Genomic DNA, 19,485 nt, shown 5'->3' with positions numbered 1-19,485 from the left:
AATATCAAACCTCTAGGTAACACTAATAGACACATGTCACATTGCAAAAAGCTATCCCATCTGCAAAAAGCTATCCCATCTTCTAATGGAAAGCTGGTGGTGGTTGTTGTTGTAGTTGTTGTCATCTACAGTCCAAAGACTGGTCTGGCGCAGCTTTCCATGCTACTCCATCTTGTGCAAGCCTCTTCATCTCAGAGTACCTACTGCAGCCTACACCCTTCTGACTCTTGGTCTCTCTCTACGATTTTTATCCTCCATGCTTCCCTCCAACACTAAAGTTGTGATCCCTTGATGCCTGAGAACATGTCCTACTAACCGAAACCTCCTTCTAATCAAGTTGTGCCACAAATACCTCTTCTCCCCAATTCTATTCAGTACATCCTCATTAGTTACATGATCTACCCATACAATCTTCTGCATTTTTCTGTAGCACCCCATTTCAAAAGTGTCTATTCTCTTCTTGTCTAAACTGTTTATAGTCCACGTTTCACTTCCATACATGGCTACACTCCATACAAATACTTCCAGGAAAGACTTCGTGACACTTAAATCTATGCTCTTCTTCAGAAACACTTTCCTTGCCATCACCACTCTACTTTGTCAATCATCAGTTATTTTGCTGCCCAAATAGCAAAACTCAACTACTACTTTAAGTATCTCATTTCCTACTCTTAATTCCCTCAGCATCACTGCTTACTCATAATTAATCCTAAAACCAGAGTGTTCTTGTTTGTTTCAGTGTTTTGCAGCCTTACAAACATGATCGGCTTGTGTAATTATATCAAGGAGACACCCATAATCAAGAGTCTTAGCAATCAATGAAGGTGCTGCAGATTAAGCTTTTGTCGGCTGCATTCTCATCTTGTATGTTATCAGGGGGGCAAGGGGATGTATGGGCAGCTGCAGAAACAGTTTAATTGGGCCACGTCAGTGTTATAAATGCTAAGACCATCCATCTATAAGTATTTTTATGTTGCATTTGTTTTGCTGTAAGGCAAGCAAAGCTATGCTCAACCCAAAAGTTGAGTTGAACACTGCAGTGCTTTACTAGACATGGCTGTATGCCCTGACTTCTTTCCACCTCTGAACAGACTTGTACAGTCAGTCAGAGCCAGACCTACATTTCAATATGTACTCCGAAACAAGTCGCATCTTGACTTGGTATTTCTGTCATTGTTAGAAGTGAAAGCAGCAATAAGTAACAAAGTCATAGGAACAACAGTGATGGAACCCCACTCTTTAGTTTTGTAGGCTGTAACTTAAACCCACTGAGCTACCAAAGCACATTCCTGAACAAAACATTACTCAGTTATTTATCAAATAGAAACCACACTGAGCCAAGAGAACAAACACAAGTTATAGAATTCTGTCTCGTAAACAAAGTAGATAACTGTAACCAGTTGACATGCTCATCAACACAAATATTTTTCATTTGTTTTATCCAGAATATTTCTTGATATCAGTGCGATTTTGACTGCAGACTGAATGTGAGCATTATTTCATTAGGATTCACCCATACAAATTTAGAGTTCCACAGCTAAATCAATTACCTTCAATAACATACAATATTCTATTACATACAATATTCTATTACATACAATATTCTATTACATACAATATTCTATTACTAGTTTACAGTATTATGGAAATGGAAGAGGATGTAGATGAAGATGAAATGGGAGATACGATAATGTGTGAAGAGTTTGACAGAGCACTAAAAGACCTGAGTCGAAGCAAGTCCCCGGGAGTAGACAACATTCCATTGGAACTACTGACAGCCATGGGAGAGCCAGTCTTGACAAAACTCTACCATCTGGTGAGCAAGATGTATGAGACAGGCGAAATACCCTCAGACTTCAAGAAGAATATAATAATTCCAATCCCAAAGAAAGCAGGTGTTGACAGATGTGAAAATTACCGAACTATCAGTTTAACAAGTCACAGCTGCAAAATACTAACACGAATTCTTTACAGACAAATGGAAAAACTGGTAGAAGCCGACCTCGGCGAAGATCAGTTTGGATTCCGCAGAAATGTTGGAACACGTGAGGCAATACTGACCATACGACTTATCTTAGAAAATAGATTAAGGAAAGGCAAAGCTATGTTTCTAGCACTTGTAGACTTAGAGCAAGCTTTCGACAATGTTGACTGGAATGCTCTCTTTCAAATTCTAAAGTTGGCAGGGGTAAAATACAGGGAGCGAAAGGCTATTTACAATTTGTACAGAAACCAGATGGCAGTTATAAGAGTCGAGGGGCATGAAAGGGAAGCAGCGGTTGGGAAGGGAGTGAGACAGGGTTGTAGCCTATCCCCGATGTTATTCAATCTGTATATTGAGCAAGCAGTAAAGGAAACAAAAGAAAAATTCGGAGTAGGTATTAAAGTCGAAGGAGAAGAAATAAAAACGTTGAGGCTCACCGATGACATTGTAATTCTGTCAGAGACAGCAAAGGACTTGGAAGAGCAGTTGAACGGAATGGACAGTGTCTTGAAAGGAGGATATAAGATGAACACCAACAAAAGCAAAACGAGGATAATGGAATGTAGTCGTATTAAGTCAGGTGCTGCTGAGGGAATTAGATTAGGAAATGAGACACTTAAAGTAGTAAAGGAGTTTTGCTATTTGGGGAGCAAAATAACTTACGATGGTCGAAGTAGAGAGGATATAAAATGTAGACTGGCAATGGCAAGGAAAGCGTTTCTGAAGAAGAGAAATTTGTTAACATTACGTATAGATTTAAGTGTCAGGAAGGCGTTTCTGAAAGTATTTGTATGGAGTGTAGCCATGTATGAAGTGAAACATGGACGATAAATAGTTTGGACAAGAAGAGAATAGAAGCTTTCGAAATGTGGTGCTACAGAAGAATCCCGAAGATTAGATGGGTAGATCAAATAACTAATGAGGAGGTACTGAATAGAATTGGGGAGAAGAGGAGTTTGTGGCACAACTTGACAAGAAGGGACCGGTTGGTAGGACATGTTCTGAGGCATCAAAGGGATCACAAATTTAGCATTGGAGGGCAGCTTGGGGGGTAAAAATCGTAGAGGAAGACCAAGAGATGAATACACTAAGCAGATTCAGAAGGATGAAGGTTGCAGTAGGTACTGGGAGATGAAGAAGCTTGCACAAGATAGAGTAGCATGGATAGCTGCATCAAACCAGTCTCAGGACTGAAGACGACAACAACAACAATCATACTCAATCACTGTGGCAACACTGGGTGGATCCCAGGTACACAGAAATCACTTTTTCTGTAGACAACATGGAAAATTGACCGCTAGAAAGAAATTCTAATTCTAAATCCATTTCAATGCTTGCTGAGCCCATTAGTACCGCTGTGTTGTGAGGAAGCTGTATATAGTACAGAATCCACATTTTCTTAGCTGTGTGGCAGGCCCGCACACTTGTTGCCCTGTACTCAGTGAGACGGCGCCACATGATACTGAGTGAAACTGTAAAATAAACAATTGAGGAAACTGCTAGTGCAACAGGTGCAAAGTGAGTGATGGACAGCTAATGCTACTTGGGGTTCCACCAAACAGATGCAGTGCTCTACTACTACTACTACTACTACTACTATTACGACTACTACTAGTCTCCACGAACGTTCCCCACATCTCCTCATCGTTGCCTCAACATGCTCTGCAGACATACTACATCTACCACACCGTCAGAAACTCACTCCCACCACTCTGTACACCACAGAGCTTGAAATAGCCCTACAACGCAATCATGAACCTGCCTTCCAAAAGCATCAGTCCCACAGAAGTATTGTTACCTTCCAAGGGCCATATCTTTTGTCCACTCCCAAATAAAGTCATGTTGGACATGCTACCTCAAACCTTGTCTCAGTATCATAAAAAAACACCTACAGTTCACCAAGTACAAACTTACTCCATCATTATAATACAAGCTGCCAGCAAAGGTTCCACCATTGTGGTTATGAACTGCAGGGATTACATGGCACATGGGCTCTGCTGGCTGTTGGACAGGCCCTACCACAGTGATCCCATTCCAGAAATCCATCAGAATATCCAGTCCTGTCCCAAATTCTCTCTGAAGTATATAACCACCTCATCCTCCATTCATCACACTCTTACCACCTACATGCTTCTTAAGTACATAAACACAATCACCCAAGATGCTGCATTTTGTGGCTGGTTATTGTGTCCACAGAGAGAGAATCTCTGTCCTTGTGGGCCACCACTTTCAACTTTTTACCCATAATCTATCCTCCTACACGAAAGACACCAAGCATTTCTACTGCCAACTCTCCACAGTTCTTGCTCCTTCACACTTGGTATCCTGTTCCATCACTGTCAGTGCTACTCCCTGTAGAATGGAATGACAATGAAAATTTGTGCCAGACCAAGACAAACTTCCATACGTCATCAATCATGCGTCTACAACCTGTACTCTTATATTCATTATGTATATTCCTGTATAGGCCATATCATATTTATCTGCCAACACTGGGCCAGCAACTTTCAAGTAAAATTTCTCACCCATATGGGAATCTATATAATGGATGTACAAGTACAGATTGTAGATGCTTGCTTGACGACGTATGGTAGTTTCGGTCTGGCCATGAGTCATTCACAGACAACCATATGGTAAGGTGACCACTCACAGTAAGTGGGAAATCAGGGTTAAGTCCCAGTCCTGCACAAATTTTCATTGTCGTTTTTCCATTCTACAGCTGATGGTTGTCCATATTTGCAATTGTGAATACATTTAATGTATTTCAAAATGGCTTTAGCCATCACAGTGCCTGTTCCTTTGGACATGCATGAATGTCAAAAGGAACTTTGCACTGTAATTCAGAACAACACAGGCACTGTAATATCATACCAAACCTACAACTTCTCTCCTGGTCACCATGAATAACTATAGCCCCACCCACAATTACTTCTCCTTTGAAAGCAGCTCCTAGAGACACATCTGTGGTACTGCAAGGAGCACCTTCTACGCCAGTCTTTTATGAGATATCCAGAGGAATCCTTCCTAGCCACCCAGGATACAAAATCCCCATTTTGTTCAGATTCACTTATGATATCTCAACTGAGGGAGAGGAATTTAACACTGCACATGGATGGCAAAACTGTGTCAGTAGTGCTCACTGCCCATCACACACTTCACAGTTGTTGCGAAAGGACACATCTGGGAGTTTCCTCACGCAGTACCACAAGGCATTCACTCACTCACTCACTCACTCACTCACTGGGTGCAGGATAACAGGCGCACAGCCCTGACTGGTCCAAAGGAAATGGACTCTATACAGTTTCATCACAAAGTATGAATGCTAATGGCCCCAGCAAGCATTGAGATACATTCAGAATTAGAATTTCTTTTTAACTGTCAATTTTCCTTGTTTTCTATAGAGACAGTGAATGCTGAAAACCTGAGATTATCAAGTATTACTACAGTGACCGAGTATGATTATGTATAATGAAATGCAAAGTGATAACTGAATAATGCATGTAAATGAAGGTCACTGATTTAACTGTGGAACAATAAATTTGTGCAAACAAAAGCTGCCGAAATAATGCTCACATTTAATCTACAGCTAAAATGCACTGACAAACATATTTTGGACAGGAAAAAAAATGGAAAACTTTTATGCTGATGAGTGTAACAACTGACTGATTGCCAACTTTGTTTATAATTAACCAAAATTTCAATCCAGCTACACTGTAGGCTCTCTGGATTGAATTGAGCAAATGAACTAACAGGACTTGTTAATGTAGATAATATTAACAGCAATAATCAGAAAGAGGAAAGACACACAAGACATAGTGGTAAGCAGAGATGAGCATTATATGCATATACTTCTATCGGGATAATTATTCAAATACGTGAATAAATCCAACAAATTTATTCGTAAATAAATTATTTGTATCTTAAATAATGAATGACATAAAATTCCACCATACTTTCTTTGTTTACTCCTTCTACACAGTTTTAGAAGTAGTGTTTGTTCCCTTGGCTCAGTGCAGTTTCCATTTGACTAGTAACTTACTAATGGTTTGTACAGAAATGTGCCTTGGTGGCTCAGAAGGTAAAGTTCCAGACTACAAAACTACAGGTTTGGGATACAATCCCCCATTGCTTCTATGATATTCTCCATTAGTCCAGGCAAATTAGGAAAAACGGTGAAAAATTTATAAAGTTTTGAAACTTTGGAAAAACACTCTTAGGGTATGTAGAAGTAAAAAACAGAAAAGTTCCCTCCCATATCAAGGGAGCTTCCCCCTCCCTCACCCCTTAATGCAATTTTCCTTTTTTAAAAATTTTCGAAAACTGGTTCACTTAATGAAGTTATCTATATGACAGAAAATATTTCTGGTGAAGTTCTACTCAGAAAAGGTCAAATGCATGTTTAACCAAAGGTAATTAATTCATGAGTGCTAAAATTGAAGGTAAAAAAAGAGAAATTTCGTTTAAAACAGACTTTTATTTATACGGAACAATTTTGCTTTATAGGCTTTTACTTTGGATTTATGCAACTTTAAATTATTGGAATGAAAATCATTTTTCATGAAAAGAATTACTGTAAAACTAAACAACAATTACTTTTGTTGTGATCTATTTACAATCATATGTACAGCATGTAGACAATGAAACACAATATCTATCAAACAAATAAATTCTTGTAAATACTCTTTTTTCTTTAACATAAAACCATCATCCAAATCTTCTGTCAAATCATTTCAAGGCACATTAGTGCAGCCTTGACTACAATAGTTTTTGCACATTGTTGTGCAATGTAGGTCAGCCTTTACACATCTGCACTTTCTTCTGCAGCCTTGAGTGCAGCCACATGAAATCAGTAGCAGTATTTTCTCTGGAGCAGGTGGTCGTTTCATGTCATTTGGGGAGAGGGATGAGTTTGATTCCCTCCAGCCCCAGTTTCTGGGATCCAAATTGTTCCCCAGCCATAGCTGGACTTGTAGGTAAACTTGGTAAGACTGCAGGCATCCTGCATCAGTGGGTGGCAAACAAGAGAGTATGACAGCACTGTTTTCCTTACCCACAAGTACATTAATAACATTTAAATCGAATGGCATTTAAGCTGTCATCATCAGGACACTCTACTGCTTTTGTGTAGAGAGAGTATAAATCTCTCTCCTGCTTTTGCAATGGTATCAGCAGAGGAAGCAGGATTGTTGAATATCTGTGGAATATTATGAATTTGGGGATACCAGTTGAATAGTTGGGAAGCTTGAAGCTTGTAGCTTTCCTTTCCCAAACAAGGCAAGTGCTGTCGCAACCACTTACTGCATGAAGGAGCATTACTGAATTCTTGCATTCATGAATGAGTGAGGTGTTACATATATCTTTAGAACTGTAACACCTTATTCTGATGCTACCTTTACCTTCCTTCATCAGGATTATGTCTGTGTCATCTGGAGCAAGAGCTATAAGTAGCACAGGAAGATCTACATCCTAACCCACTATAATGATTTGCTGGAAACATTTTGAGACATTTATTGCTTTTGCAACAATTTCAACATCTGCATCATCATCCGCAATCCTGGTTTCAATACCAAAACTGTCTAGATTTTGCACAATCTATGTAATAAAAATTTCCTTATTGCTGAGGTTACTACGAAAGGCAGACTGTGATTTAACACATAACATCTTGTCATTAAAGAAAATTTCTCATGAAGTCTGCTTCATCATTTGCCTTTGGCATTCCATAGTTTTTATGTTCAGAGAACTTTCTGAATATTCGTCAAGTACAACTGCATCGTCATCTTTATAATGTCTCTGAATATAGGCTATTAAGGTTTTATAAATGTCACCAGAAGTTCCATTCTCGAGCTACACGACATGGTGGATAAGAAACCATCTATAACATGAACTGTGATTCATTATTGTCAATATTCCTTTCAGGTACTTGATTAAAAAGCTTGTACAGTGCGACTTTTTTTTGTTTTCCTCATCAATCCACTGCTGTCAAACAGACATTAATACACTGCATAATTTGGATGTGAAGCAATCCTTTAAATCATAATGTAAATGAAATGTGCACAGTATCCTCTGAAAAAATTTCATTGTATCTACTTCAGTTATATTTTTTTCAAGCCTAACAGTTGAAATGCACATTGTCCTAGCCATGCTGGATGGCTTAAGCTTCAGGTAATCAAATTTTGGTGAGACAGTAACTACTGTACGAAGAGCTTCTTCACCAACAGACACAGCTTTGTAGCAGTTACTTCTTGAGAAGTTACTAATCCAGATCCTACTGAATACTATTGCTCATTATTAACAAATGAAGTGTATTGTTGCAACCATAGCTGAAATGTTCTATGAATTTTCTCGCCAGTTTCTATCCTCTCGATTCTCAGTTCAACGCGCTGATCACATGAAACTGAATGTAAATTGCAGAACTGTTCCACAGCTTTACAATTGTGGTGGGCTTTTGGTATACCACAAATCCACCAGTTCAACACACTATCGGTGAACCCTCTTCTGTGTGAAACACTTTCAAAACTCTTCAGGTTCTTAATAAGCATTTGTTCTATCGTCATGTCGGTTCATACTCCACACCAATATTTACCAGAGCGTCAAACTGTGAAGAAGCTGTCCTTGGTAAATTTATTGAACTCCTTGGGTTTCATAGTTTCTTTCAGTTTCTCCACGTCATGGAGGTACAAACGACATGCCTTAGCAAAAGGAAAGTGTCCAGTTGTATGGATTATTGGGAGCATAGCTCTCTCACGTTCTATATGGAGCTCCCAATTCCCCATTCGTTCTGCCTGGATGAAATGCAACGCCAAGATGACAAGCTGAATGTGTCGTATCCATAACTGGGAAGTTGTGCCTCTTTGCTTAATATCATCCACTATGTTGACAATTCATTTTTCAGCTTTTCAATCACTTGATCTTTTTCCAAATTGCTGAAAGGTGCACTGTTTCCACTCAATTCAGAAATACAGTCTTTAATATGTTGCTTCTCCTCCTCCATGACGGCCATTTCAACCAGTATTATGATGGAAGGAGCACACACAACTGCAGAGTGAGCCTGAATTACCCTTCTGTGTGCACAACCAGAAAGTATATGGGGAACAGAAGCTGCAGCATAAACAGTCTCCAAAAGTAGAGAGCCCACTATCTCCCATTTAGAATCCTATCGCTCCTAGAAAAGACATTATCATGTGAAAGCCTCCTAATCGAATAACCACATTAGTGAATAAGCTCATTCCCTCCATTAGCCTCCACTGCAATTACATCTATAGCTTCCATGCAGACTGGTTGATCAAAAGTCACGATACATGTTCACTGTGTGGTCTTCTTACTCTCTGTGATGGCATAAGTTAAAGCAGTTAAAATAGCACTACAATCTGTGGGTGGGTTGACAACGAATGGAAGCACTAATACATTATTTGATTGCGTGAAAGGTTTTCCAGTTGTGCCACACAAGAATAAAAAGCTGTAAAAACTTTCCCATCATCCAACTAAAATTGTGATTGGTAGGAACTGTTGCTTTAGTGAATGATTGTTCTGAGCAGACATTTTGCAGAAAAATTCCTTCAATTTCAACTCTATTCTGCCTTCGGAATGTTAGCACATTAATTTTTTTTTTTCAGTAGAGCTCGGCATGATAGAGTGTTTCATTGCTTCCTAATGTTCTATCGCTCTCCCAGGAGTCACACACCCATAGCATGGAATGCACCTCTGCCCGTCATTGTTGCAATATTGAAGTCAGCATTATCAAAAATGAACTGTGAGAATGAATAATTTAAAATATTTGGTTTCCAGAACTGAAAGGCATAAGCCTCAAATAAAGCCACAGTGCTATTTGAAGAGCAGAAACCCATATCCAAGACATATTCAATGAGGTTTTTAGATCCCACTTTACGAAACAAGTACACTGCAAGACCAAATGGCAGTGGGGAGATAAATGAATGAGGCCTGGTAGCTGACTCAATTGCTGTACCTTTTTTTTTTTTTAAGGGGGACTGTTCACTGCCTTCCTTTTTGAACAAAACTACACCCTTTAGAAATCCGTCTAAAGTATCAGGAACCATAACATCAGCATTCTCTGTCACTTCATTGATATCTGGATAATCGGCAATATTGTAATGAGTCATTCTTATATCTTCAAAGATGGTAGCTGCTGCTGCTTCTACTATTCTCTTTCTCTTGTCTTTTTCATTAACAGCTCATTCATTGTACCACCAATTCAAAAGTTTGCGGCCACTGCCACAAAAACACACAATTGGGGGATTTTTTTGGCATTGTGGCAAACAAGACCCCATCACTAAAGTGTTCAGTTAATTTGTTTTTCAGAGTTTTTATAGTCATTGTTTCTCCTTCTGGGAGACATTCATTCATTAATTTTCTGCAACAAATTGAGCAGTGAAAACTGAAATTCCTCTGAACTACATATAAATTTGCATAATTCTTAAAAAGCGACATCAAATTTGGTGTCTTGAGGATGGCCTCTATTTTGAACAGGAAGCGGGAGGGGGGGGGGGGGGTTTCAACACTGGTTTAGCATAGCAGTCTTGATGGTAACGGGCTTCTGTAGCTACTAAACATAAAACACTGTTAATGCATTCATTCAGTAACCTTTCTACTGAAATCATCATTGTGTTTCTCTGCTTTCTCAAGCAGCATATGTTTCACAGTTAAAGAGCAAACTTCAAACACTCCACGGCATTTGTGGAGCGATTTTTTGTTTCTGCTGCTATGTTACATTTTTCAGGACATACAAAACAGTCTTTTTTGAAATTGAATGGATAAGAGGTAGAGGATCTCGAACTTTTTATCATCTACTTGTGCTACATTCTGATTAATTTGTTTCCTTATATTACATTCCTTAATATATTCATGTCAACATACCTTACACATTTAAATCAATCCAGCATTCAGTAGAAGATTATGAGCCCCATCCTTCCATTTCTTGCCTACACATTTCACAGTTTCTAAGCCCTTCGTCACTACTCACGTCTCTCCTTCCACAACAGATTTACCACAAATAAAACAGGTAGTAGGGCCCAGCATTATTCTTTTCTCAGTCCAGACAAAATAAGTGAGACTAAGAACCAGCCTAGATAACACTGCAAACTGATAAATGCTGTCACAAAAAACAGAACTCTCTGGTACCACTCTGACAGTTCACAACATTAACTCAACTGAACTGGACACTGGGTAGAGAGAAACAGCAGCAACAATAGTAGTAGGGGACCGCTGAGTGAATGGAATGGGAATTTTCATTGTTGGCATGTAGACCTGATTTCAACAATACTGATCACAAAAGAAATATCATCAAGTGTAAAATATAAGCTACAAAATATTTCCATACACTTAATTAAATTTTTCATTTAAATGATTTGCTAAGTAACAAAAACTGCAAACTATTACGTTAACAGAATTCTATTCCAATTCTTATACCTCAAATACCGTTCGTATAAATGAAAAGATGCGCAGGATCTTTTTCAAGCACAATTTTGCAGGGAATATATTTACTAATAAGAGTTCTGTTCTAAAAATGAGCCTTTTTGCATATAAATTTAAAATATTGTACAAACGGGCTTTTGGAGGGGATAAAAGGGGGACGCATCCCCCCTATGAAGGGGAACTTTTCTATTTCTTATTACTACAACCCATAGTGGTATTTTCTTGAAGTTTCAAAACTTTAAACATTTTCCCCCCATCTGCTCATTTTCTTACTAATTTGCCTGGGGTACATGACTTAATGTTTCTTTCACCTCTAACAATGACAAAAATGCCAAGGCAAAATCCACCGTGTTTTCGAATACATGTTGAAATGTAGGTCCTTCTCTAACTGGCAGTTTAAGTCAGTTCAGAGGTGGAAGGTAGTCAAGGGCACACCACCATGCAGTAAGGCACTGCAGTGTTGAAACCAACCTTCAGGTTGAGCTAAGCTTCACTTGCCTTACAGCAAAACAAATGCAATGCAAAAATACTTATAGACGGATGGTCTTAGCTTTTAAAATACTGAGACAGCCCAATTCAACTATCTCTGCACCAGCCAGTACTTCCACCTTCCTCCTCCTATCATGCACACTTACTCTATGTAAAGTAGCTAAGGTTGAAAATGCAGCCAACAAAGACTCAACCTGCAGCCCCTTCCTCAGATTGCTAACACTATCAAATATGAGTGTCTTCTTGATATAAGTACACAATTTGTTCATGTTTGTAGAGCTACAAAATAGCAAACCCAGCAAGAAATCAGTGGTTTCTATGACTAATGTCAACAGCCTTTCAATCTAAAGTCTTCTAAAATGTTTATGGAATGCCGCTGAATGTCCAAAGTCATTCAAAAACATTTTAGGATTAACTCCAAGTAAGTTTTCTGTTAGAATATGGACTAGTTTTTCAACACAACATGTGTCCAAGCAGTTACACAGAATTGGATATTAAAAATTACACAAGAGATGCTGGGTTTGGGTACATAAGATTTCATAATATTGCAACACACCATCAGCTTTTCTATCGAGGAAGTGAAAACTGATGATTGGAAGACTTTTTTTTGCCTTTCTACGCCAACTGCAATTATTGCAGCAATGTCTTGCCCACAATTTAACAATTAACAGGTTACCTGCACTGCTGTTCAAGGCAGGCTTGCAACAACCTACTGACATAAAGAAGCCAAAAAAGCTGTTGAAGATTATGATGATGATGATGATGACTGGTTTCTGGGGTGTTCAACTGCGCAGTTATCAGCACCCGTACAAATTCCCAACCTTTGCTCAGTCCCATCTCGCCATTTTTATGAATGATGGTGAAATGATGAGGACAACACAAACACCCAGTTATCTTGAGGCAGGTGAAAATCCCTGACCCCACCGGGAATCGAACCCACGACACCATGCTCAGGAAGTGAGAATGCGAACGTGAGACCATGAGCTGCAGACAACTGTCAAAGAAATCAGATCGCAAATTTCAAATAATGTTATATCATAAAAAGAAAATTTTATTTTGAATATGATTTAGGAGTTGAAGCTAACATGAAATTGCAGTGATTATTTGCAAAAAACTAAAGTGGAATTGATGATTTCTCAATTTTTGCTGAAGACAATTGCAATTTGAAAGCATTGAAAAATAATTTAAAAGCAACAAAAAGCACATCTGTTTAATAAATGACAAAGAACTGGAGCAATAAATGTCATTGTGTTTCAAATTTATCTATTATTCGTAATGTTTTTTATTCACAGATGAAAAATAAATGTTTTTATTCATGTAAGTAAATATTGTTTCAAATAAATATTTTCATTTGTTATTCATGGGCAACAAATAATAATTTTTAATCTATATTCATCATTTGAACAAATGCTGCCCAACTCTGGTGGTAAGCAAAGAGCATTGCACATGCGCACACTGCAGATTCATGGTCTACATGCAACTGAGTGTGAGCATGCGATCTGTGTTGCTTTGGACATTTGTGACCACAGATCAAGAGTTTACCTGCTAATGTTATTAGGCAAGGAAGCATCGGTCATCTTCCTCAACTTCTGCCAACATTCACATAGTCTGTTCTCGCTCTCTCTGGCACACTGCAGAGCTCTAGTGAGGACACCAATCCAAATTACTCCAGAAACTCAACATCTTCTCTCCCATATGCTTCATCTGGTCCTCCTCAGCCAGACAAGCTACCTTCCTTGAAGTCTACCTCTACTTCACAGATAGCCATATCAGTACATCCATCCACATCAAACCTACCAGCCACCAAAAGTACCCCACTTTGACAGCTGCCACCCATTTCATACAAAGATGTTCCCTCCATAAAGCCTAGCCAACCATGGCCATTGCATCTATGGAGACAAGCAATCCCTCTCCAAATATACCAAGGGTATACTGAAGCCATCACAGAAAGAAATTACCCTCCCCGCCTTTCCCAAAAACATATCTCCCATGCCTTGTCTCCCCAGTCAGTTACTGTCCCTATAGACCCACCGAATGGCCACAAAGGAGTAGCTTACTACCACCGAGGACTGGAGCAATTTAATCATATTCTCTGACATGATTTCAACTACTCCTCAATGCGCCCTGAAATGAGAAATACCCTCTAACCTTCCTCCCACCCCCTTCCCACAGTGATATCCTGCTGTCTACCTAACATTATGCAGTATCCTTGTTCAGCCCTATTCCACTCCTCCTCTCAGACCATTGTTCATATTTTAGTAACAGTAGTCCTTTCCTCTTCTCTGCTTTGCTCCTCGCCCCTTTTGGTTCTACACCACAGCTTCCCAATGCTACACCTAGTAGCCCACCATCTTATTCCTGCCATGACCATGCTCTCTCCCATAGGCAGCAATACAGTATCTTTCACCATCTTTACCCTGCTATTCCTAACCCTCCCCACCTCACGCCACTACTGATCCCCACTACCCACACCAGCCAAGATAGTGAACACTTGAGTCACAGTCAGGCCTTAGTGCCCAAAGATGACAGTGGCCATGTGTTTTGTCTGCATCTGATGGAGGAGTTAAGTCTGATAGCTGATAATATCAAGCAGCCTTTTTTCAATGTGCCTTTCTGCCAACTGATGCCTCCTCTGTGGGGAAATGTAGATAAAGCACTCAGAGATGAAAGTTAACTGAACCTTGTGGATACAAAGCAGCATCAGGCTCTCATACAATTCTCATTGGGTTTTACATGGAGCATTTAGCATCTTTCTTACCCACATTTAGCGAAAGTCTCTGTTATAGTAAATAATTATGAGTGAGTAAGAGTAGTACAGATCACTAAATGGTGAGAAAAGCGAGAAATCCGATGCACAATACTGTAGCTTTATACCTATAGGTTTTCACTGAAGAACACAGAGACATCCTAGACTCAGGTATTTCAACATTCCTTGAAAACACAAACCTCATTTCAAAAATAAGTGTCAAGCTGTGATGCACAACTCAGTTTGAGACACACCAGTTCAGTAAAACGGTGTTTGCTTTCTTCACACACCACATCTTGCAAATCACTAACATAAGCAAATTTCACTCTCCTGAAGTTATGAGCTGTTCAACATTGTTGACTGACGAAGATATGACCACAAAAATCTTTCAACTATGAGAATGGTGCAAAGAATTCTTAAGTATCAGAATTTAGTTCCTTGTCTTCAGTACTGATGATGATTTCACAATCCTGTCTATAGTGGTCTGAAAGAAGGGACTGCAATAGTTAAGAGATCAGATGCTGTTGGGCTGTAACTGACGGATTTGATTAACCAATGCGAAATTATCGAAGATGTAATGTGTACCACAAGATTACATTCATGACACACATCATGATGTGAAAGATCATCTGCATAACTGCTACACACACACACACACACACACACACACACACACAAAATATCTGCCTATAATTAAATGATGTCGCTTTACCTGTGTGTAGCTGACTATTTTAATTGTGTAATTCTTATATAGTGTACGAGTTGTAAACAACAAACAGCTTTTAACTGCAAATAAAGCCACTGTTGTTGTTGTTTACTAGACATTTTACCTCCGTAAGTACCCCCAGTCACTCAAAAAGATTTTTCTGTCACTTATCCCTTCTGTCACATCTATCTATGATTTGTAATGTTCTTTATAATAGCTGTGAAAGTAGATTCAAAGATCGAGGCAGCCAAGGGCCTATCACCTTCGATAAACCAAGCCCAATAAAGCACTGTGGCATTCAAACCGACCTTTGTCTTGATAACAGTTTACCTTTTTTAGTAGGTTATAAAAGAGTTATACAGCTATGTATTTCACTCCTTTCCATACTGTATTTAGATTCACTCAAGGCTAATACAAATCATTTTCCTTCTAGGATGGTGTTTCGCAGTCCTGGTACGTCCGGGGAGGGAGGGGGGGGGGGGGGGGGGGGGAGGAGCAGCTTGAAATAACGCTTTAAGATGTCTAAATTTAAGCCCCCCCAACAGTAATGGAACCTTTTCTTTTTCTCTCTCTCTCTCTCTCTCTCTCTCTCTCTCTCTCTCTCTCTAATACGGATCAAACTATATTAGGTGCGTGTGTGCGAGTGTCTACCTGTCCTTTTTTCCCCCTAAGGTAAGTCTTTCCGCTCCCGGGATTGGAATGACTCCTTACCCTCTCCCTTAAAACCCACTTCCTTTCGTCTTCCCCTCTCCTTCCCTCTTTCCTGATGAGGCAACAGTTTGTTGCGAAAGCTTGAATTTTGTGTGTATGTTTGTGTTTGTTTGTGTGTCTATCGACCTGCCAGCGCTTTCGTTCGGTAAGTCACCTCAAACTATATACTGTTAGTCTTGCTGGATTGCTGATTGCTCACAAATTTCAAAAGTGAATGTGTTATGTATTGTGAAACAGAAGTTAATATTTCCAACTGCTAACAGAACTGAAATGGAAAACAGGAATTATAGATGTGCAAAGGAAATTTGTCTACCACAATGTACATAAATGACACACAACACGAAATTATTAATGAATACAACATCTCCTCCAACAGGCCTATATAGATAGCAAAAAGTTCCTGTAGATGCATATTTTTCCAGTCCACAATATGCAGAAACATTTGTGTCTAATTTTTTCTTTGTTCCCCTGTATTCCCTACAAATATTGTGTGTTCATTTTTCATGTGAATGCTTTTAATGTACCCCTATTGTCAAGTATGACTTGCATTTTCTAGTTCTGCATGTGGATCACACACAGAGAAAAAAAGAAAAATTGCAACACACACGTACAACCTGGAAGTACCATCACTGGCACTGGCAATAATATGCTGGAAAGTCTCCTGTACCTTGTGTGTGGTTGAGTGGGTTTGTGGACACAGCCTGTGCAAAAATGATGCACTACTGCTGACCTCATCACATTCTTCCAGTTGTTCGGAGTTGAAAGTAGTAACACAGCCTCCAGAGGACTGTAAAGGAGTAATGCATGTAATTAAAATATAAATACCTGTGCAAGATTACTACAAAACTCAATCTTTAAAATAGCGTGTCTTCTCCTATAAACATTCCCAACAACTAACCTCAGTCTCGGAGCATAGATGTGCAAGACGTTCATGTATTTCTGCAACAAGAGCTGGGTCCATTATTTGTTCACCCTCATCACACCCTTTCAACAAGCAACTCCACATCAGTCCTGTCTCTTCTTTATTAAGTGTAATTTCCAACCTGGAGTAGAGAACAGTTCAAAGTAATTAAACTGCGAAGAACACAAGTTAGGGGCTCAAAAAAAGATAACAAAAAGGTACTCACAATATACAGTATGTCCCAGTCATTTAGCTCAAAATTTATAAACAGTAGAAGATTTAGATCATCTATGAAGGACCACATACAGAACACTTGTGCAACTATTCTTGAGTACTGCTTGAGTTTTTGGGATCCCTCCATGAAGCAATTCAGGGGAGTGCTACTAATTTTTTTACCAACAGGTTGAAAGAAACCATGAGCATCACAGGAATGCTGTATGACCTCAAATGAGAATCCCTGGACAGCAGAATGTGTTTGTTCCACAAAACACTACTGAGGAATTATAGAAATGACATCACAGAGAGGCTAGAGCTACTGTTTAATAAATGCTTTATTGTGGAGCCAGTTGTGGTCAAAGGCCATCACCCAGGATAGATTTTTGTTAACAGTGAGAGGTACATACATGCATAAAAAAGCCACAATGTCAAAACATAATATTTATAAAAAACAATGTTAAAAATCTGCTTCTGCATGACTAGACATTATTTGCAAATATAACATTTTTGACACTGTGCCTTTTTTTTTTTTTTTTTTTTTTTACATAGATAACTCTTGTTCTTAGCAAAAATCTGATCAAAATGGCTCACACAATAAAATATACATTACACTGGAGCTTGAGTTGTTACCTGATGACATTTCTTCAATTTATCAAGACCGTGGAACACAGCAACAAGAAACTATTGAGAAACTTAAGAGAGACAGCTTTTGCTACAGACTGCTGAATGAACATCCTACTGCCAACGTACATATTGCATAAGACTGCAAAGCCAGTAACGTATAGATAGTCTTTTTTTCTCACTCCATTTGCTATTTAAACAGGATAGGGAATGACTAGCAGGAGAACAACAGACCCTACACCTTGTGCCGTATGGTGCCTTGTGTGGTATGTATGTAGATGAAGATGTTCAGTATTTTCAGACAAGGGACCACTGGTCAGAAATGACTATTTCATATTGTATGAGGTCTTGAATAAACAAAGCATGTGGGGCACATATTTGTTAATTGCTTATATGGTTTTGTATTATTGGTGGTGGTGGTGGCACTACCTCGGAAAACAACACACAATGTTTTGCTGTGTTCACAGCAGATTTTTTTCCAATGGGGTTACATGAAGTCATTGGCATTTGAAATTACAGAGGAATTAGTTTATGTGGTCCTAGTTACCTGTTACATAATACAACAGACATTATGGGTATTTGTGAGTGTATCACATGCACTGAAACTGAAGTTGCTTTTGTGCAGTGTAAGTTGTTTCTGTTAACAAAAAGCCTCAATATTCATTTTTGGCACACTTCCTGATAGCAAATAACTCAGATTTTGATCCTCTACCATCTGACTGATGGTGATCTGGTGGGCAAATCAAAATGGCAGTGCTGTATCAGCTGGGTGGCACCGGCAGTGGTGTATCAGCTTGGTGGCACCAACAGTAGATATCACACGAGACTTTTGAACACAGCAGGCAGTAATGGAGACTACCGGTGACTGGACTGGCAGCTCGACATATGCCTCTTGACAGCATGGAGATGGCGCATGGCTTCGTAGTAATTAACGTAAACTTTAGTTGTTGTTTTAGGGGATTACTCTTGCAATTTTAAGAATTTTAAATTTTGTGTCTTGTAAATAACTGCTGTTGTGAATCATGCAAAACTGGTTCAGTCAATGAAAGGGTAGTGATGAGACTGTCACCCAAGGAAATAACAATAACAATAATAATAGGAAGAAGAAGAAGAAGAAGAAGAAGAGTAATAAGAATGAGTTGATTAAGTAACTTATGTTAAAGTATGCAAGATGAGTTCAGTTAGTGAAAATGTAAGTAAGGAGATCACTATTCTGGAAAATGTTGATAATAATGAGGATAATATTAATGAGTTAAATAGCAGTGAGAATGGCAACTTATTTCACTAAGTTTCTGTCAAAGTGCAGAGTATGATGATACTGTTTTAGAAAATAAGTGGTATTTTGTTAATGATAAGGACTTTTTATGAGGTTTTTATGATAATGTACTGTGCCATTTTGGACTTGCAATTTATGGACTGCTGATATAGAGTAACTAAGACAAGATGAGTGATGTTAGTGAGAACGCGGATAATGAGACGCAAATGTAGAGAAATGTTGTCAATGTGGATAGTAATGTTAATATATGTGTTAATAACACATATGCTACAATAGGCAAAATTAGTAAATCTCAGAAAGGCCAATGTCAAAGTTAAAGTTAAATGAGTGGGAATCAAAATGTAAATAACAGCTGAGTAAAACAGTATTGGTAGGCAATAGGAAGAAATGTAATATGGTGCATTAA

The 19,485-nt window shown here is 38.8% G+C and overlaps 1 protein-coding gene across 1 annotated transcript in view; it reads right to left on the bottom strand.

Moving 5' to 3' along the window:
• LOC126475459 (nudC domain-containing protein 1) overlaps positions 1 to 19,485 on the bottom strand; it is a 124,010-nt gene that overhangs the window by 39,927 nt on the left and 64,598 nt on the right. Inside the window, exons 7-8 of the mRNA XM_050103339.1 lie at positions 16,964 to 17,108; positions 16,733 to 16,852 (exon numbers count right to left, since the gene is read on the bottom strand). Coding sequence (XP_049959296.1) covers positions 16,733 to 16,852; positions 16,964 to 17,108 — 265 coding nt within the window. The remainder of the gene's footprint in view (positions 1 to 16,732; positions 16,853 to 16,963; positions 17,109 to 19,485) is intronic.

This window comes from Schistocerca serialis, chromosome 4 (assembly GCF_023864345.2).
Source record: "Schistocerca serialis cubense isolate TAMUIC-IGC-003099 chromosome 4, iqSchSeri2.2, whole genome shotgun sequence".
Classification (NCBI taxonomy): Eukaryota; Metazoa; Arthropoda; class Insecta; order Orthoptera; family Acrididae; genus Schistocerca; species Schistocerca serialis.
This window is presented reverse-complemented; position numbering and strand designations above follow the sequence as displayed.